We start from the raw sequence: 21,976 nt of genomic DNA, 5'->3' as shown, positions 1-21,976 counted from the left end.
AGTTACAGTTTTAACCTCTGACTGTTACAAAGCGTTAAACTAGAAGGGCCCACGGTAGTGTATACCTCCGCCAAGCAATATATAATCATCAAAATCACTTGAACCAAGGAGAATACTAAATCTGCACCAAATTTCATCCAAATCCGTTCACTACTTTTTAAGTTACACTGGGAACAGACAAACAAAGGGAGGCGAAATCATTACCTGGCGAAGGTAAACAACACTTTCTTACAGAAAACTTAATCATATCAAGACTCATACATTTTTCTTTAAACAGTTTCATTAAACAGCACATTTTTAGTCTGTTTATTATGGGATTAGATTATGTGGCACATCCTGCATACAAGTTCCTGTCAATCATCTGTTACTATAGAAACGATAACAAGAGCTTTAACATCAACCTGCTTTCCAGAAAATTAATGAACACCTTTTGACCAATCAGAATGGAGACTCTGATTCAACAGCACTGTTTGCCTGCCTGTCTGTGTGTCTATCTGTCCATCTCCAGCTCACCTGGTCCCAATTAGTCTGTCCCCAGCTCGTCTGTCTGCCTGTCCCCAGCTCATCTGTCTGTCCCCAACTCATCTGTCTGTATTCCTCTGTCTGTCCGTCCCCAGCTAGTCTGTTTATATGTCCCTCCTCAGCTCGTCTGTCTGTCCCCAGCTTGTCCGTCTGTCTCTCTGTCCCCCCAGCTCGTTCATCTGTCTCTCTGCCCCACCCCCAGCCCATCTGTATATACAGTGGTGCTTGAAAGTTTGTGAACCCTTTAGAATTTTCTATATTTCTGCATAAATATGACCTAAAACGTCATCAGATTTTCACACAAGTCCTAAAAGTAGATAAAGAGAACCCAGTTAAACAAATGAGACAAAAATATTATACTTGGTCATTTATTTATTGAGGAAAATGATCCAATATTACGTATCTGTGAGTGGCAAAAGTATGTGAACCTTTGCTTTCAGTATCTGGTGTGACCCCCTTATGCAGCAATAACTGCAACTAAACACTTCCAGTAACTGTTGATCAGTCCTGCACACCGGCTTGGAGGAATTTTAGCCCGTTCCTCCATACAGAACAGCTTCAACTCTGGGGTGTTGGTGGGTTTTCTCACATGAACTGCTCGCTTCAGGTCCTTCCACAACATTTCGATTGGATTAAGGTCAGGACTTTGACTTGGCCGTTCCAAAACATTAACTTTATTCTTCTTTAACCATTCTTTGGTAGAACGAACTGTGTGCTTAGGATCGTTGTCTTGCTGCATGGCCCGGCTTATCTTGAGACTCAGTTCATGGACAGATGTCCTGACATTTTCCTTTAGAATTCGCTGGTATAGTTCAGAATTCATTGTTCCATCAATGATGGCAAGCCGTCCTGGCCCAGATGCAGCAAAACAGGCCCAAACCATGATACTACCACCATCATGTTTCACAGATGGGATAAGGTTCTTATGCTGGAATGCAGTGTTTTCCTTTCTCCAAACATAACACTTCTCATTTAAACCAAAAATTCTATTTTGGTCTCATCCGTCCACAAAACATTTTCCCAATAGCCTTCTGGCTTGTCCACGTGATCTTTAGCAAACTGCAGATGAGCAGCAATGTTCTGTTTGGAGAGCAGTGGCTTTCTCCTTGCAACCCTGACATGCACACCATTGTTGTTCAGTGTTCTCCTGATGGTGGCCTCATGAACATTAACATTAGCCAATGTGAGAAAGGCCTTCAGTTGCTTAGAAGTTACCCTGGGGTCCTTTGTGACCTCGCCGACGATTACACACCTTGCTCTTGGAGTGATCTTTGTTGGTCGACCACTCCTGGGGAGGGTAACAATGGTCTTGAATTTTCTCCATTTGTACACAATCTGTCTGACTGTGGATTGGTGGAGTCCAAACTCTTTAGAGATGGTTTTGTAACCTTTTCCAGCCTGATGAGCATCAACAACACTTTTTCTGAGGTCCTCAGAAATCTCCTTTGTTCGTGCCATGATACACTTCCACAAACATGTGTTGTGAAGATCAGACTTTGATAGATCCCTGTTCTTTAAATAAAACAGGGTGCCCACTCACACCTGATTGTCATCCCATTGATTGAAAACACCTGACTCTAATTTCACCTTCAAATTAACTGCTAATCCTAGAGGTTCACATACTTTTGCCACTCACAAAGATGTAATATTGGATCATTTTCCTCAATAAATAAATGACCAAGTATAATATTTTTGTCTCATTTGTTTAACTGGGTTCTTTTTATCTACTTTTAGGACTTGTGTGAAAATCTGATGTTGTTTTAGGTCATATTTATGCAGAAATATAGAAAATTCTAAAGGGTTCACAAACTTTCAAGCACCACTGTATGAATGGTTATGGTGTATATGTCGTACACTTTAGAAAAGAGGTGGGATATAATTTGCTGAACATTAAACCAAACATTATGTTTAAACTATCTCTCTCACACACACACACCATTTCTCACCTGTTTGAGAATATTCAGAATGAGCTCCTGGTAGACCTCGGTGATGCCCATGCTGGTGGTATGGCGGTCCATGCCCTTGGTGAAGTAGCCCATACCCACCAGCTCAATCAGCTCCCACACACTCAGACAATTCTGCTTCAAACTCAACTGTGCCTTATAGTCCACAAACTTGCCCTCGTTCCAGCTCCCGCTCATGGCGTCTAACAGCTTCCTCAGGAAATATTCGATCTTGGGTGATGTGAAAACAATAGTTTAAAACGACTTTCAGAATTCAAACAAATAAACGTGTGGATATTGTAAAAGATCCGTTAGCCGTTTACTCACCTCTTCCATTACGATCACAAGCGGATATCGTTCTTCACACAGGAAGTTGAAAATACACCAGACTTTGAAAGCATCATCTTCAGAGATGAGCATGCGGTTGTTGGTGATGTTCTTATGGGCGCACAGTGTCCAGCACATTTTATTCAGCTCCTGGAAATCAAACTTGCCCTGGATCTGGGATTAGAAAACAGTCTGTTGAACTCCTTAAACTCTTAAAATCGGTTAACTCTTAACTCACACCTTGACTTTTAGTTTCGTTATCACTGAATAACACACTTTAGGATGAATCATTGTATCAATATCTGGGATTAAAGACATGATCGGAGTTAATTCAAGCAGTATGGAAAGGCTGCAAAGGTAAAAATGGATTTTATAAGAAAAATACTTGGCTTCTAAGATGTACAGAAATATCACAAAGACAGTGACATCATTTGAATGACATGCAGCAGAAATGAAAAATGTTTGGTATGATGATTGTACAATAAGACACGATGGTTTTTGGTGCATCACACAGTAATATTTTAACATATCTGATTAAAACTACACAAAGTGGTGGGTGATATGTCAGGAATAAAACACTCAGGAACATGCTGTTATAGGAAAATAATCAATGATGGGGTGGTGTGACGTGGCCCAATACAAAGCTCAACTACTGGTACGTTTGCCCTGTAAAAGGTCAACATTCATAAATAAGGGAACTAACTAAAGGCCTTTGTTTATAGAATTGAATAAACTACATCCACGTGGTCATTTCTTGTATCTTCAAGAAAATTAAGTTTAAAACACATTCAGAACTAAGGCCGAAGTCGCGCATGGCTGACCTTTTCACGGAAGTAAACCAAACCTAAAAATACCAGCATATGAGACAAAAGAGCCATGCCATATGCGTAAGCGGAGGAAACAGAGTCAAAACTGTGTGAATGTTCCCAACGTGTGATTAGTCAGTAGCCTGTTGTACACACACTTCTGCATGTGTGTATTGTGTGTGTGTGTCTGTGGGTACCATGTTAAAGTGCTAAAATGCAGATATTTCAAATAAAGACAATGGCGTACAAATAACCTGTTAGCTACTTATTACTGAACAATTAGAAAGGAAACTTTACATTTAAATACAACACTTTGAAAATATCCAGAAGATTTCAAATGTAAAAGTTTACATCTCAGTATAACAATTCAAGAATACCCAGAAGATTTCAAATGTAAAGTTTACATCTCATTTGAGAATATCCAGAAGATTTCAAATGTAAGGTTTACATTTCACTCTGACACTGAAAATATCCAAGTTTAAAATGTAAAGTTTACCTTTAATTCTGACACTTCGAGAAGATCTAGAAGATTTCAAATGTAAATTTTACATCTCAATATAACAATTCGAGAAGCAACAAAGCAAGCACGACTTTATTCATCACACACTTGTGAAATTTCCTCTCTGCATTTAACCCATGTGAAGCAGTGAGCACACACACAGACCCAGAGCAATGGGCAGCCATGCTAACAGCGCCCAGGGAGCAGCTGGGAGTTAGGTGCCTCGCTCAAGGGCACCTCAGCCCAACGCCATCCCATATTAACCTAACCGCATGTCTTTGGACTGTGGGGGAAACTGAAGCACCTGGAGGAAACCCACGCAGCCATGGGGAGAACATGCAAGCTCCACACAGAAAGGCCCCCACCGGCCGCTGGGTTCGAACCCAGAACCTTCTTGCTGTGAGGCGACCGTGCTAACCACTTACACCACCATGCCTCCCCAAGATTTCATATAAAATAATATAAAATTTTCTTTTACTTATAATATTTTGAGAATATCCAGGTGGTTTCAAATGTAAAGTTTACATTTTACAATGACACTTTGAAAATATCCAGGTTTCAAATGTAAAGTTTACATAATATCCAGGTTTAAAATGTAAAGTTTACATTTCAATATAACACTTTGAAAATATCTAGAATATTTCAAATGTAAAGTTTACATCTCGTTCTAACACTTTGAAAATATCCAGGTTTAAAATGTAAAGTTTACATCTCAATATAACAATTCGAGAATATCCAGAGGATTTCAAATGCAAAGTTTTCTTTTACTTATAACACTGAGAATATCCAGAAGGTTTCAAATGTAAAGTTTACATTTCTGACACTGTGTAAATATCCAGGTTTCAAATGTAAAGTTTACATCTCAATATAACAATTCGAGAATACCCAGAAGATTTCAAATGTAAAATTTTCTTTTACTTCTAATATTTAGAAAATATCCAGAAGGTTTCAAAGGTAGAGTTTACCTTTCAATCTGACACTTTGGAAATATATGGGTTTAAAATGTAAAGTTTACATTTCAATATAACAATCTGAAAATATCCAGAATATTTCAAATTTAAAGTTTACATTTCAATATAACAATTTGAGAATATCCAAAAGATTTCAAATGTAAAGTTCACATCTCAATATGACACTTAGAAAATATCCAGGTTTTAAATGCAAAGTTTACATTCCAATATACCACTTTTAGCTGTCCTCATAAGGTTATAGTAAATGTGTATTTTATGACATGCCATAAAACACCAGTGTGGAAATGAACGAATTCCAAATTAACTCAGAAAATCATACAGTGATGGAATTTCTCATGATGGCCACCGCAGTGTTTATCATACAGTCCAGTTTATCAGCCAGTACTAAAACAATGACTACTGTCAAGATATTGATTTACTGACTATGAGAAATATTTGGATTGAACATAAACGGGACATTGTTCATTAGAAAAACGTTCATGTGAGCTATTTATGGTAAATGAAATAATTTAAGAAATCGAATAGGATTCATAATATGTAATGCGCGTACTTGTTTATTATTGACATTATGAATGATTTTTTTTATCAAACTTTAGAATTAATCTTCCCTCGATTCAGTAACTCCAGTCTTCCTCCACTGAAAATGTATTGCTGAATTATATTTCCTAAATCAGAAATAAAATAAATAAACTTCAGTAAGTGCTTTATCCTGGTCAGGTTCTTTGTGGAGCCTATCTTGGGAAAGCTGAGCGTGGGACAGGACGACAATCCATCAAAGGGTGTGTACACACATGCGCACACACCTAAGGCCAATTTAAAGTAAACAGTCCACCTACTGGCATGATTTTGGGAGAAAAACATGATCGCAAGAACGCTGCTTAGCACTGCTTTACTTCTTCAGATTCAAATTAATGCCTTTACTCCATCTCTAATGCATTCATGTGCTTGTCCTTTGGTTTATGGATGGCAAAAGCCACATTATATTACCGTAAGCCTCATATTTTGTCTCAGAAACGTCGTCTGCTCCATCTACAGCACCACCCTGATGTCCTGTCTATCCTTCTAATGCATAACCTTTCTAATTACGTAAATATTCAGTGTTCCATGTTTGTTAGGATTACGTTTACTTTAAAGATGCATTTTGTGCCATTTTTTTAAGAGGTACTTTTTTCAAGGAGCAGAAAGAGGAAGAAAAACAGAAGGACTGGGAAAAATAAAAGGAGGAAAAGAAGGTGACTGAAAAGATAAAGAGCAGAAAGTGCAGGATGACAAGAAAGGCTGTGACGATTACAGTAAGATAAAGGCGAGACCAAAGAGCAAAATGTAAGAGGAGGAGGAAGTGAAAGAGGAAGGAAGAACACAAGCATCAGAAAAACAAAGAGAAGAAAAGAAACCGTTGGGTTAAAGGTTCCTGGGGCACTTTTTAAAGGTTGCATCTCACAAAACAATCCAAAGAACGTCTTTAAAGATCTTGCAGGAACCTTTCATTATTTTTAAAGGACAGGAGGATGATAAGAGGTAGAAATCGATCTACCCTGTCTAGGATGAAGGTGTTCAGATAGGGCATGTAGCCTTGCGTGGACACGGGTCCCTCATCGTCGTCCTTGAAATGTTCCTCCAGCTCAGAGTTTTGATGTGGAATCTTCAGCACCGTGTACAGGTTGTGCGACAGAACCTTCAGAAAGCAGAGCAGACAAAACAGCGCTTTGAACAACACACACACACAACATCGTCACAAAGAAATCATGCTGTACAGAAATCCTGATGTAGATTTAGTTCCATAATGACCAAACCAGATGTGACAGACAGTGGAGAGGGGAATGTTTCATGAGGACGACACTGGTGAGGAACCAGATTTAAAATGATACCTGTCCTCTTCTGGATGACGCCGGACCATGGGGTGTTTCAGATTAGATTATAAACTCAACAAAAATAAAAACTTTACACTAGTTTCAAAGTCAATAATTTGAACATTTTGGAAAATAGGTTTGAAATAACGATTGTATTCAATTATCTTGTCATTAAAGATGCTATAGCACACAGATCATGTTTGTCATGGTATCGGTTCCACCGGAAATGCGACGACAATGTCCATGATCAAAAACTGTGAGTCACAACTTAATGAAATCATGTCAATATCGGGTGTGTCCTCCATGGCCGTTCACAACTGCGATACAACGTCTCCTCATGGATTGGATGATGCGTCTGAACACAGCTTGGGGAATGCGCCGCCATATTTGTACCAACATGGCACCAAGCTCCTGCAAGTTCTGTGGAGGGTTCCAGTGGTTCCTGTGGTGCCAGTTTGATGGAGACGTGTCTGGAGATTATGGATGGTCTGTCGACTGCATCCCATAACCCTCGCAACGTCAGTGACGGATGTTCCCGTATTCAGCATGCCAATGGCACGTTCACGCTGAATGTTTGACAGTCGTGGCATTGCAAATTAACGAATAATTAACCATAAAACCTTGTTTTTCTGAGATGACACTCTACTCTGCTACCGTGAGATCAATTGCACGTGTATCAATAGGTCACGTCACTTGTGTCACGTGGAAACGTGATTTTAGCGTGCAGTGCTCTCGCACGTGCTACGTAGGCCCGACCAGTAGAATGAATGTGTGACGTAATGCCCTTGACAATGCATTTAACCATAATCACAACAAGAACTCTTTCAAGAAAAGTTTCTAAACACTATTTGAAAAATAATGAGTGTCAAGTTTTTATTTTTGCTGAGTATATATGTAAAATTTAGACTTTGGAATTTTCTTACTCTCATAAACAGGTTAATGTGTCTTGTGGTGACTTATTTTTACATATTACAGTATATAAACAAGTGTTTTACTGGGAAATACGCCACTTGTATTTTTCATCTGAGCTCCATCCAGGACATAAATCTCTAGATGCCACTCGTGAGGAAATCAATGAGCGAGTTGTTTTGATAAATTTGGGGACTTTCTGATTGTGAATGTGTCGATATAATAAAAAGAAAATCACATGTTGGCTTGAAGATATGAAGTTTATCTTCTCGTGTTGAAAAACTCGCATTTTTCATACAAAATACATTGCAGATCTGAGTGACATATTTAAACTAGACCGGACAATTCCCCGGGGGAAATTGTGAGAGGATGCAGTGCGCGAAGCAATTCGGTCACGCATGTTTGCTGGCCGTGAATGTGTGACCTGCAATGATGTTTCAATGCAATGATTATGTGTGTGCTTGAGACAGCAGCCGTCATGAAGAAGAGCTATTCAAGAGTATAACCAAAGTGACTACAGGCGGAAATTAGCATGTACTGCTATAACCTGGGACAGACATCTGTCCTTACCACAAGGATAATGTTTAATTTGTGCACTGTCCCTTTTAAAAATAAAATAAACTCTAAGAAGAGTGTTTGTAGTTTGTATGTACGAACAGAAGTGTTCCTAATAAAGTGGGTGGCTAAGCTGATGCCGACCGAGGCTGTTTTTTTTTTTTCACAAAAAAAAGAAATTCACAAAATTCTTTCACAGTGAGCGCTAGAAGGGTCTCCTGAATAGACTGATGTCATTTTTTTGTCTGTAGTGTTAAAAATGACGACACTAGAACGACTTAAAAATGAGAGACTTTTCTGTCCCGTTTATAATGGGAGTCAGTGAGGCCGCTCACCTGTGCTCTCCTCAGTTTGAGGCTTCTCATTCAAAAACTGTAAATCCTATCGTTTAGGTAGACACATTGTGTGAATCAGGACAAGTTTTCCTGCTACTTTTGAGAAAATCATGTCTGTAGAGGGAATTTTGTGGCTGAAAACACAGTTTAAGCGAGAAAATTTGACCTTTTTTTTCAAGCTCTCTCCACTCTGACTTAACGAGCTGCACTGGTGTGTAACGCAATAGACACCCATTCAAAAGCCGGATTTTCTCCCGGAACCCACATGGCGTTTGAGCCGGGACTGATCCGAAAGTGTAGAACCTAGCAGAAAAGTTGGATGCAAGATCCACAGAGGAGAAGTTTTCCTACGTTTTAGAGTTTGAATCACGTCTCTAGGTGAAAGCATGCCAGAGCAGTGGATGTTTGAAAAAGTGCTTTTTTTTCAATGAATTCCATAGAAATGAATGGGGTTTTTTTGGGCGATTTTTTCGCGACTATGTCGCGAAAAAATCGTATTCTGTAGAGAAAAGTAATAGCATAGCGAGTCCGATCGAGCCGCACGATTTGATATACTGTTTGTCTGTGTGCGACGTACGGTTATTGAGTTATTCGAAATCAAAATTTGCGTAGGAAGAAGAAGAAGAGAAATACGTAGAAGAACAATAGTTGCAGTGCTTTGCACTGCAACCTATGGGCTCCCCTAGGGGAGCCCATAGGTTGCTGTGCTGCAGCACTGCATCCTAATAATATTGGCTGGCGTTGAGTGGGATATCAGATACATTTCATTCAGCTAGCATGATACTGAACGAGTCAAAGATGAGTAGCTGAATGGAATATATCTGATAGACCACGAAAAAAAGCCATTATCATCATTATTATACATACGCATTCCTTTGGAGTGTTCAACACATCTTTCTCTTTCAAAATTCTCTCAAAATCTTCCGTATTTTTTTAACAAAGCAAACCTGGCGGCCATGTTTGTTTACAAATGGTCACAGTCGCTCACCAGCGCAAAAGTTTTACGTCTCCGACATGCGACGTCATGTCTTGACAACCATGCAATATCATAAACCATATTCAACACTTATTCCCCATTGGGTAGTGTGACATAATACACGTAGGATAAGCGATATGCTAACAATATTGCATGCTATCAAACCAAATGAATGAAACCCACTAGAAGGGAACAGAACACGTTTTTATTCCATCAAAAAAGTGTCCTGTATGTACTGGATAATAATTCCTGATATTTCACTCCAATGACATCACTCACAATGTTTTCCCGTTGACTAGATGCGCGTTGTTCAAAATTCAAATTCTTTTCATTAACTTGCGAGGGTTTTTTTTGTTTGTTTTTTTGTGGTTGTGTCCATATAATATTCAGAACATTACACAGTGATGTGAAAATATGAAGTTTATCTTCTCATGTTGAGAAATATATTCACCGCTTGAAGATAAACTTCATATCTTCACGCAAATGTGTAATATCCTCTATTTATATTAGGTAAAATACTGGCGGCACGGTGGTGTAGTGGTTAGCGCTGTCGCCTCACAGCAAGAAGGTCCGGGTTCGAGCCCCGTGGCCGGCGAGGGCCTTTCTGTGCGGAGTTTGCATGTTCTCCCCGTGTCCGCGTGGGTTTCCTCCGGTTGCTCCGGTTTCCCCCGCAGTCCAAAGACATGCAGGTTAGGTTAACTGGTGACTCTAAATTGACCGTAGGTGTGAATGTGAGTGTGAATGGTTGTCTGTGTCTATGTGTCAGCCCTGTGATGACCTGGCGACTTGTCCAGGGTGTACCCCGCCTTTCGCCTGTAGTCAGCTGGGATAGGCTCCAGCTTGCCTGCGACCCTGTAGAACAGGATAAAGCGGCTAGAGATAATGAGATGAGAATGAGGTAAAATACTAATAGCAGAGTCTGCAAACCAACAGTATAGAAAAGCAAAATATACCCTCATTAAAACAGGAGATATGAAATACACCCTTGTAAAATGCCTATAAAGAGCCATTCAGAGGGATAAAATTATACCCTGTGGCCAGGAGAGTGATATTTAAATGTATAAAACTAAAACAAACTCATGCTAATCAGTACATCAACCATCAAAATGTAATACATCATTATCACAGGTAATTACAGATAATTTGATATCACAGATCAGTAACAGTAAAAGTACAAACAAATACGACTGTAAATAGTTGAATAAAATAGTACGGCTCTGTAAATATACACAAAACAAGTAACTACATATAGATACAAATATAAAATAATGCTAAACGCGTTAAAACAAGTAATCCTAGATATTAAAATGCAATTAATACTTCCAGCGAGTGAAACCACGCAGGAAATTATTCCCTAATGTTCAAAAGTCAACTTTGTTGTAAATATTATCACTGTTATTCAAGGACGCGTTATCCTAATGGGCTTCATGGGCAGCTGCCCAGGGCCTCGGCCACTAGGGGGCCTCGGAGGTAGCGAGATCGGAAAATATGAAACGATATTTTCAGAAGTTTTGATCATATTGATAACATTTTTGATGCATTTCGCCACCCGTAAGGAAGCCCACCTTGTCCCGTCGCATAAATCACCCGTCATTGTCAATATGATCACTGTCCACCATGTCTTCACACGCTACGCCAGCTTGAGTTCAATGATTTAATTAATGACTTCGCTTTCCAGAAAAGTAGGAAAGTGCCCTTGTATGTAAGTTGACCCATGGCTGTCAAACTGAATGCGCAAAGCTGTGTGCCACTGCTGTTTGGGACATTACGTGTGTGAAAGGATGAAATGTTTCACATAGCCTAACATTTTGAGATTTATTTCTGAGAAGCAAGATATTTTTCTTTCTTTGTTATCGCTCTTTGTTTTCACAAGGTAAAAGTTGCCTGGATTCCAAAATGAAAACGAACGGTTATATACCAAATGAATGTTCTTGTTCTGAATACTAAAGAAACTGTTGTAGGCCGAGGTTATGTTCTTGACATGTTGTTCATTGACTCACTCATTCAAAGGCTTCTTGAGGCTAAACTTTAGTTAACCAGACTTGTTAACCGTGATGTCTGATGGATTTTTTCACCATGCAGTTGCCTATTTCACCATTGCTTTTTCTCGATTAAATAGGTGTTCATCTCATCTCATTATCTCTAGCCGCTTTATCCTTCTACAGGGTCGCAGGCAAGCTGGAGCCTATCCCAGCTGACTACGGGCGAAAGGCGGGGTACACCCTGGACAAGTCGCCAGGTCGTCACAGGGCTGACACATAGACACAGACAACCATTCACACTCACACCTACGGTCAATTTAGAGTCACCAGTTAACCTAACCTGCATGTCTTTGGACTGTGGGGGAAACCGGAGCACCCGGAGGAAACCCACGCGGACACGGGGAGAACATGCAAACTCCGCACAGAAAGGCCCTCGCCGGCCCCGGGGCTCGAACCCAGGACCTTCTTGCTGTGAGGCGACAGCGCTAACCACTACACCACCGTGCCGCCCTAAATAGGTGTTGATGGATATAAAGTTTTATCGTTCAATAGTATTTCTAATTGTGCCACTATCATTATTTAAGTTTCTGTGTCTACCGTAGTTAGACAGACACGTCTGAGGGGGTGAATTTGCTGAGCGCAGTTGACAACAGGCGGGGGTGGGGCCTCGGGGGGGTGTCTGCCCAGGGCCTCGGCAAGGGTTAACGCGGCCCTGCTGTTATTGAAAATTCAGAGTAAACTGTTAGTGCCCAATATAATATTGGAACATTATACTGGTCCCTCCAATGGGACCCTGCACCCCCCACCTCCATTTTAAGGTCAGGGGGAGGCATGCAGTTCTATACACTCTGTAATAGGAGCCACAGGGAGGGGCATCCCCTCCCCCTTAAAAAATAAAAAACAGTAAATTTAAGGGAAACACTGGTGGTTAATACATGCTAATACATCTGGCAAACTTTAACCTCCTTGAGCCATCTTTTCATTGGTGTTGTAATTTTTTTTTTTTTAATTTGGGATTAAATGGAATAATTGAAGATGGTGAGAGATTTACATTTTCAAATTTTCTCTTTCTTTCTTTCTTTCTTTCTTTCTTTCTTTCTTTCTTTCTAACACCCTAGGGTGTGAGAGTGTAAAGATAAACTGATGTAGATTGTGAATAAAGGCCTGGGATGAGAACAGGATAGTCTGTACGATTACAGCAGCAGCAGCTCTTGGGTTCAAATATTCAGCTGAGATTAAACACTGAAGCCACACTGTCAGAAATAGGGGCACAGTAGGAGTCCATTTCTGTTCCCTGAGGTACAATCTACACTAGTGTGCCCCTTAGGGCTCATATTGGACTTCACAGCAACTGTGTATACGTTTTTAGGGCCAAAAAGGTACCTATATGTTCTCAAGCAGTGTATAAACGGTACTGATCCAGTGACGAGCCTGTGTATCCCTAAAGGTACAAGAATGTACTTTATTTTCTAAGAGTGCAGGGTGCAACTTCGGGATAAACTATTTTTTTCCCATGGGAAGTGCAAATCTTACAGATAACATGAAGGACAAAAGCAGAGAAGTACTCAACTCTATAATTCAAAGCCACATGTCAGGTGTTGAGTGTTATCTTAAGACTTCATCTGCATTACTCAGAAATGAGAGCGTTTTGTTTTACCCCCTCACCACATGCATTTCCATCTGTGCATGACAGACCAAGCATAAATGACATTTCTATAAATAAGAACATGAAGTGAGACTTTTAGTTTCATACAACCCAATATGTAAGGATTTGAGAAGTGATATTTGTGTCTGTGTCAGGTAAATTGGGACACTGCATAATATTTATTTTCTGGCCTGATGCACGATAAAGTTATGAACCCTTAAACCCGTAATATCTTAATTCATACGACATCATATAATGGGGTGTGATCAGCAGCATCAAACAGGAAGTTGTCCCCAAAAATCAGTATGAACAAATTATAAAATTGTCAAGATTAATTAATATATTACACATATTTATGATGCATATACATACAGTCCTGTGCAAAAGTCTTAGGCCCTGTGTTGTTTTTTCATACAAACTTTGTTATAGATTTCTATTTTATGACTTCTACATTAGGGGTGGCACGGTGGTGTAGTGGTTAGCGCTGTCGCCTTACAGCAAGAAGGTCCTGGGTTCGAGCCCAGCGGCTGGCGAGGGCCTTTCTGTGTAGAGTTTGCATGTTCTCCCCGTGTCCGCGTGGGTTTCCTCCACAGTCCAAAGACATGCAGGTTAGGTTAACTGGTGACTCTAAATTGACCGTAGGTGTGAATGGTGGTTTGTCTCTATGTATCAGCCCTGCAATAACCTAGCGACTTGTCCAGGGTGTACCCCGCCTCTCACCCATAGTCAGTTGGGATAGGCTCCAGCTTGCCTGTGACCCTGCACAGGATAAGTGGCTACAGATAATGGATAGACTTCTACATTATCGAGTCAAAACATTACAAAAAATTTTAGGAGATCCAAACGTTCGCTTTTTTCCAGCACAAAATTAAACGTTACAGGAAAAGAATTTGGGGCGGCACGGTGGTGTAGTGGTTAGCGCTGTCGCCTCACAGCAAGAAGGTCCGGGTTCGAGCCCCGTGGCCGGCGAGGGCCTTTCTGTGCGGAGTTTGCATGTTCTCCCCGTGTCCGTGTGGATTTCCTCCGGGTGCTCCGGTTTCCCCCACAGTCCAAAGACATGCAGGTTAGGTTAACTGGTGACTCTAAATTGACCGTAGGTGTGAATGTGAATGGTTGTCTGTGTCTATGTGTCAGCCCTGTGATGACCTGGCGACTTGTCCAGGGTGTACCCCGCCTTTCGCCCGTAGTCAGCTGGGATAGGCTCCAGCTTGCCTGCGACCCTGTAGAACAGGATAAAGCGGCTACAGATAATGAGATGAATGAGGAAAAAAATTTGTATCTGAGCAGCAGATTCTATAAAAGAGCACTTTCTTTTCAGATTAAAAAAAGAAATCATAATGAAGGCTGCTGGGTTTTGGTGCAAAATGAAGACGCAAGTGTGGCAAAGTGTCCAGAAGAACTGTGGCTGGTTCTGGAAGATGCTCAGTAAAACCTACAGCTCATTTCCTTATAAAACTGCACTCATTGGACCTTTTTTCTTTTTTTTAAAGCAAAGGGTCGTCTCACACCAAATATTGATTTATTATGGTTTATAGCAGGGGGGTTATGTTGAAACATTTAATTTCATTATTTTTTAGCCATTTTTGGTCTACCACATTTCTTTAGATATGCCTAAGACTTTTTTTATAGTCCTGTAGTCCTTTATCTAGAAGTTTTCTTTATTTCCTATTCTCTGTTTATCCTGTAATGATGCTGCTGGAATTTTAATTTCCCTGAGGGAACCCTCCCAAAGGGATCAATAAAGTTCTTTCTTTCTATCTATCTATCTATCTATCTATCTATCTATCTATCTATCTATCTAATTTCATTAATGAACTCTAATGAACTGAGTATATTATTAAAGGAAATAAAAATCAGGCCAGATAAATGTTCAAAAAATGTCCGACACACAGTCAGTGCTTATCTGGTGGGGAAATAAGAACCTTAAAAAGAAAAATAAATTAATTTTAAGAAAATAAATAAATAAAGGGATGTTATTTCCCCTTAGAAAAAGCAGAATAATGTTGTGACGTCATTAAACGCGCTTTTGATTTAAATACGCACAGAAATTGCGCAAAACCATGAACAGTGTCTTTAAAGTCATTTAACATTTAAAAATCCAGTTTCACTCCAAGACAAGGAAATAACTTGTTTAAAATAAGTTCCTGTCCACATCAGTTTCTCCAGCTGATTTCTTTTCTTCCTTCACTTCCTACCTTCAGCTGAGACTTGGACACTTTTCCTTTCCGGCCCACATCCAGCGCGGCGAACGCATGCCAAACGGGCTTCAGGATTTCGCTTCTATGGACCATTTTCCACCTGTGAACTCCTGACAATGAACACCGGCTTCACTCAACACCCGAGCAATAACCCCAGCCTGCTGGAGGAAGTGTGTGAGAAGGAAAGGACGCCACCTATCCAGCGCGCTTCGAGGCGCAGTCACTGGTGACGTCATTTGACTGAGTGCTGGAGCTCTGAGCTGAGATTAGAAATGATAGAGGTATTACTCAGAGCTAGGGAATCTCTGAATCCTGTTGGGAAACATTTTAAAATGGTTCGAGACTGACAACAAATGAGCAGAATACACACAAAAAAAGTGGAAAAGTCTAGGGGTGACAGGGGACACTTAGGATAGGACAGGGGAGACCTGGGACTGTTTTCATCTCATCTCATTAGCTCTAGCCGCTTTATCCTTCTACAGGGTCGCAGGCAAGCTGGAGCCTATCCCAGCTGACTACGGGCGAAAGGCGGGGTACACCCTGGACAAGTCGCCAGGTCATCACAGGGCTGACACATAGACACAGACAACCATTCACACTCACATTCACACCTACGCTCAATTTAGAGTCACCAGTTAACCTAACCTGCATGTCTTTGGACTGTGGGGGAAACCGGAGCACCCGGAGGAAACCCACGCGGACACGGGGAGAACATGCAAACTCCACACAGAAAGGCCCTCGCCGGACCCGGGGCTTGAACCCAGGACCTTCTTGCTGTGAGGCGACAGCACTAACCACTACACCACCGTGCCGCCTTGGGACTGTTTTATTCCCAGAAATTAATTTCAACCAATCAGGTTTTAGATGACATCAGAAGTTAAAGTGCATATCACGGGTAAATTCAGGAGCAAGATCAATATAATTCTCCTATTTTATCTTAAACTCTGGTCAAATGTCTGTAACATTCTGCTTTTTTTTTTTTACCTTGCGCAATACCAGAAAAATTCAGTTGAAATCGAGCCATTTTTGTTGAATTGGTCCGCCTCTGAAAAAACTTGGCATTTGGATTTCCCGGCAAACATTGATTTTCGTGACGTCGCGTGCGGGACGCCTCCCTCTGAATCCTACGTCAGCGCTGGTTTGTTTATGAGAAAACGACCTGGTGGTTTTCTGCAAATTTCTTCAGCGTTATCGCGTAATTATTAAAATGGTTAACAGATGTATCGTAGGAGGGTGTAGCAACACCAATCTTGATGGGATTAGTACTCATCGTTTCCAAAAGATCGGACAATGAGAGAGAAATGGGAGCACTTGGTCTACACAGGCTGTGCACTGAAACTCCGCAAGCTCGCGCAGCCTGCTGGTGCTTCCGCAGGTGACGTCACGAATCTGGCTCCAGACTCCCTTGGGATTTTTCCAGATGCGTTTTGTTATTTTATTTTATTTTCTGCTGTAGACAGATGGCCTTGTGCAAAATTACCCTTCTGGATGAGTGTGTAAAGGGACATTCTTTTATATATAAAAAACAAGGTTGGTTCAGAATATGCCCTTTAAAGGAGAACTGAAGTCATTTTTAAACTTGCTTTATTTCTTAATTAACATGTTATTCAATTACGTTTTCAGTTTTAGTATGACTTGTATTGGCAACCATCCATCCATCATCTGTAGCCGCTTATCCTGTCCTACAGGGTCGCAGGCAGGCTGGAGCCTATCCCAGCTGACTACGGGTGAAAGGCGGGGTACACCCTGGACAAGTCGCCAGGTCATCACAGGGCTGACACATAGACACAGACAACCATTCACACTCACATTCACACCTACGGTCAATTTAGAGTCACCGATTAGCCTAACCTGCATGTCTTTGGACTATGGGGGAAACCGGAGCACCCGGAGGAAACCACACAGACACGCGTGCTCCATTTGCAGAACATGCAAACTCCACACAGAAAGGCCTTCGCCAGCCTCGAACCCAGGACCTCCTTGCTGTGAGGCGACAGTGCTAACGACTACACCACCGTGGTATTGGCAACTAATTGCAATTAAATATTATACTTATCAGCCTGAGCAGCATGGTGGTATAGTTGTTAGCACTCTCGCTTCACAGCAAGAAGATCCTGGGTTCGAGCCCAGTGGCAAGCGAGGAGCTTTCTGTGTGGAGTTTGCATGTTCTCCCCATGTCCGCGTGGGTTTCCTCCGGGTGCTCCAGTTTCCCCCACAGTCCAAAGACATGCAGGTTAGGTTAACTGGTGACTCTAAATTGACCGTAGGTGTGAATGTGAGTGTGAATGGTTGTTTGTCTCTATGTATCAGCCCTGCGATAAACTGGCGACTTGTCCAGGATGTACCCCGCCTCTCACCTATAGTCATCTGGGATAGGATCCAGCTTGCCTACGACCCTGTAGAACAGGATAAGTGGCTACAGATAATGGATGGATGGATGGATGGATGGACTTATCGGCCTGTTCGGTTTTTAGCCATGTTGAATTTGGTTCGTTTGGTCCACGGCAGGCGTCGCTTATCTGCGTGATCTTCATGAGACTTGTGCGAGACTTCGAAACGTGAAGTGTCAGCCAGGTGTCACTGCTGCCATTTTGAAAACTGTTTTCCAAACGAAATATTGCACAAAAACGAGTTTAAATGACGATTACTGCCTACTTTTTTCATACTCTCCTGATTGCTATCAAAACAAACAAAACTTCCGGCTTGATTACATCAGCATTCGAAAGACGGCGTGCGTGTCTTTTGGCAACGTCGGCAGATGTTGGTCACTTTGATTTTTGCTGTACGTTTTACTTCCATCCTACGATGTCTCGCACAGGTCTCAACGAATCTCGTTTATGGCCATTGCTTTGACATATGGACTGATATATTACAGAGCATATATCAAACACTCATAACTTGCTACAGCAGCGACAAAATAGCGATCAAAAATGCATTCCTATATTTAATAAAATGAGAGAAATAGAATTTTGATGATAAAAAATTTGCCTTCAGTTCTCCTTTAATGTTGCCCTTCGAGTAACCTGTTTCCTTTGTTACTCCTATTTTATTTTGCTTTCTGTCCCACTTTAACTGCCATTCCTTTTCTTCTTTTTTCATTTGCTCCCATTAGGACCCGGTCCCATAACACCAATAACGATACCTATAACTACAACTCTGACTCTCCCTATGCCTGAATTTAGTTCCAGTCTGGAGCAGTCACACCACAACTATAATCCCGGTTGGTGCTCCCACTCAGGGAAATAAATGCATGCAATTTAGGAATAGTCATGGAAGTTTTTTCCAAGTAGTAGCACATTATTCTGAGTCATACTTTACAGCTTGGACTTCAAAACAACCCATGTACACACTCCGGTGGTTGATAAAATACAGATAGGTCACAGACTACAGAAATATAATAAAAAAAGGATACAAAAAAACAAACATACATACGGAGTGGTTATAGATTTTAATACGGATGCATCACAGATGCTAAAAATTTACAGATTGGTCATGGATGTTTCAGTGTGTGATGTATGTGTGTATATATAAAAATCAAGAAGCCCAAAACAATTAAATGTTTGGGCTGCCAAAGCTCATAATTAAAATATCTTACCTGCATTTATGTGTTTATTAATTTACTGTTGATATTTCACCAGAAAATCACATATCCATGAATAAAAGATCTGTACTTTGTATTATATTTATTATTTTCTGACTTCATGATGCAACAAAGATGTACAACCCCGATTCCAAAAAAGTTGGGACAAAGTACAAATTGTAAATAAAAACGGAACACAATAATTTACAAATCTCAAAAACTGATATTGTATTCACAATAGAACATAGACAACATATCAAATGTCGAAAGTGAGACATTTTGAAATTTCATGCCAAATATTGCCTCATTTGAAATTTCATGACAGCAACACATCTCAAAAAAGTTGGGACAGGGGCAATAAGAGGCTGGAAAAGTTAAAGGTACAAAAAAGGAACAGCTGGAGGACCAAATTGCAACTCATTAGGTCAATTGGCAATAGGTCATTAACATGACTGGGTATAAAAAGAGCATCTTGGAGTGGCAGCAGCTCTCAGAAGTAAAGATGGGAAGAGGATCACCAATCCCCCTAATTCTGCGCCGACAAATAGTGGAGCAATATCAGAAAGGAGTTTGACAGTGTAAAATTGCAAAGAGTTTGAACATATCATCTACAGTGCAGAATATCATCAAAAGATTCAGAGAATCTGGAAGCATCTCTGTGCGTAAGGGTCAAGGCCGGAAAACCATACTGGGTGCCCGTGATCTTCGGGCCCTTAGACGGCACTGCATCACATACAGGCATGCTTCTGTATTGGAAATCACAAAACGGGCTCAGGAATATTTCCAGAGAACATTATCTGTGAACACAATTCACCGTGCCATCCGCCGTTGCCAGCTAAAACTCTACAGTTCAAAGAAGAAGCCGTATCTAAACACGATCCAGAAGCGCAGACATCTTCTCTGGGCCAAGGCTCATTTAAAATGGACTGTGGCAAAGTGGAAAACTTTGTGGTCAGACGAATCAAAATTTGAAGTTCTTTATGGAAATCAGGGACGCCGTGTCATTCGGACTAAAGAGGAGAAGGATGACCCAAGTTGTTATCGGCGCTCAGTTCAGAAGCCTGCATCTCTGATGGTATGGGGTTGCATTAGTGCGTGTGGCATGGGCAGCTTACACATCTGGAAAGACACCATCAGTGCTGAAAGGTACATCCAGGTTCTAGAGCAACATATGCTCCCATCCAGACGACGTCTCTTTCGGGGAAGGCCTTGCATTTTCCAACATGACAATGCCAAACCACATACTGCATCAATTACAGCATCATGGCTGCGTAGAAGAAGGGTCCAGGTACTGAACTGGCCAGCCTGCAGTCCAGATCTTTCACCCATAGAAAACATTTGGCGCATCATAAAACGGAAGATACGACAAAAAAGACTTAAGACAGTTGAGCAACTAGAATCCTACATTAGATAAGAATGGGTTAACATTCCTATCCCTAAACTTGAGCAACTTGTCTCCTCAGTCCCCAGACGTTTACAGACTGTTGTAAAGAGAAAAGGGGATGTCTCACAGTGGGAAACATGGCCTTGTCCCAACTTTTTTGAGATGTGTTGTTGTCATGAAATTTAAAATCACCTAATTTTTCTCTTTAAATGATACATTTTGGGCGGCACGGTGGTGTAGTGGTTAGCGCTGTCGCCTCACAGCAAGAAGGTCCTGGCCGGCGAGGGCCTTTCTGTGTGGAGTTTGCATGTTCTCCCCGTGTCCGTGTGGGTTTCCTCCGGGTGCTCCGGTTTCCCCCACAGTCCAAAGACATGCAGGTTAGGTTAACTGGTGACTCTAAATTGACCGTAGGTGTGAATGTGAGTGTGAATGGTTGTCTGTGTCTGTGTGTCAGCCCTGTGATGACCTGGCGACTTGTCCAGGGTGTACCCCGCCTTTCGCCCATAGTCAGCTGGGATAGGCTCCAGCTTGCCTGCGACCCTGTAGAACAGGATAAAGCGGCTACAGATAATGAGATGAGATGATACATTTTCTCAGTTTAAACATTTGATATGTCATCTATGTTCTATTCTGAATAAAATATGGAATTTTGAAACTTCCACATCATTGCATTCCATTTTTATTTACAATTTGTACTTTGTCCCAACTTTTTTGGAATCGGGGTTTGTACAAAGATGCCCGGGGAAAAATAGCACGTGCTCAGACATCACCACGTGTTAACAATTACCTGATTGGTCAGATGTTTTACTGGATCAGGTCCAGGCCTGGAAAAAAAAAAAAAAGGCTCCAGAAGCAAGCTCATTGATATGGATAAACCCAGGCCTGGGCTATAGGTATCGTTATTGGTCTGGTGTGACCACCAACTACATAAACTGCAGGGGACTGATTTATTTATCGTTATAGTTATCGATATTGTGGGACCGGGCCTTTAGGGGTCGCCACATCAGGTTGTCATGATCCGCATATTTGATTTGGCACAGTTTTCAGGATACCCTTCTTGATGCAACCCTCCCCAATCTATCTGGCCTTGCAACCAGATATGTCAGGCTCAGGCCTCGACATTAACGGTAGTCTGACTGTCCGGGACAACCAAACGTTTGGTCTGGACAAGTCAAATCCACGTCTGCCTGTTTGACGGGACGAGTTGAATATTTGTTCAAAAGTTACCATTTTTATAGTAATTATTCAAGAGTTGCATCAATAAAGTTCCAACAAAACTAGTTCAGTCCCCTCAGTGATCCGGCTGTGTTATTGTTTACAAAATTCCGGGGAAGCCGAGTACAGCAGGTACGTGTGTAAAAATAACCACATCGTAATATCTAATTATAGATTATTAGACTCCTAGAAATCGGAGAAATGGCGATCAAACACCTCAATAAAATAAATATCTGTGGTGAATCTTCATTTCATTTCATTCAGGGATTCATTGTATTT

The 21,976-nt window shown here is 41.1% G+C and overlaps 1 protein-coding gene across 2 annotated transcripts in view; it reads right to left on the bottom strand.

The window, feature by feature from the left end:
• Positions 1–15,677, bottom strand: part of swap70a (switching B cell complex subunit SWAP70a) — a 49,928-nt gene extending 34,251 nt beyond the window's left edge. For both annotated transcript variants that reach the window (XM_060940825.1, XM_060940826.1), the window contains exons 1-4: positions 15,516–15,677; positions 6,603–6,743; positions 2,793–2,966; positions 2,469–2,696 (exon numbers count right to left, since the gene is read on the bottom strand). In XM_060940825.1, the coding sequence (XP_060796808.1) occupies positions 2,469–2,696; positions 2,793–2,966; positions 6,603–6,743; positions 15,516–15,611 (639 nt within the window). In that variant the 5' untranslated portion in view covers positions 15,612–15,677. The remainder of the gene's footprint in view (positions 1–2,468; positions 2,697–2,792; positions 2,967–6,602; positions 6,744–15,515) is intronic.
• Positions 15,678–21,976: the final 6,299 nt, after the last annotated feature.

The sequence above is a fragment of the Neoarius graeffei genome, chromosome 15 (genome assembly GCF_027579695.1).
Source record: "Neoarius graeffei isolate fNeoGra1 chromosome 15, fNeoGra1.pri, whole genome shotgun sequence".
NCBI classification, from domain to species: domain Eukaryota; kingdom Metazoa; phylum Chordata; class Actinopteri; order Siluriformes; family Ariidae; genus Neoarius; species Neoarius graeffei.
Note: the sequence above shows the minus strand (reverse complement) of the source record. Positions and strands in the feature narration are given on the sequence as shown.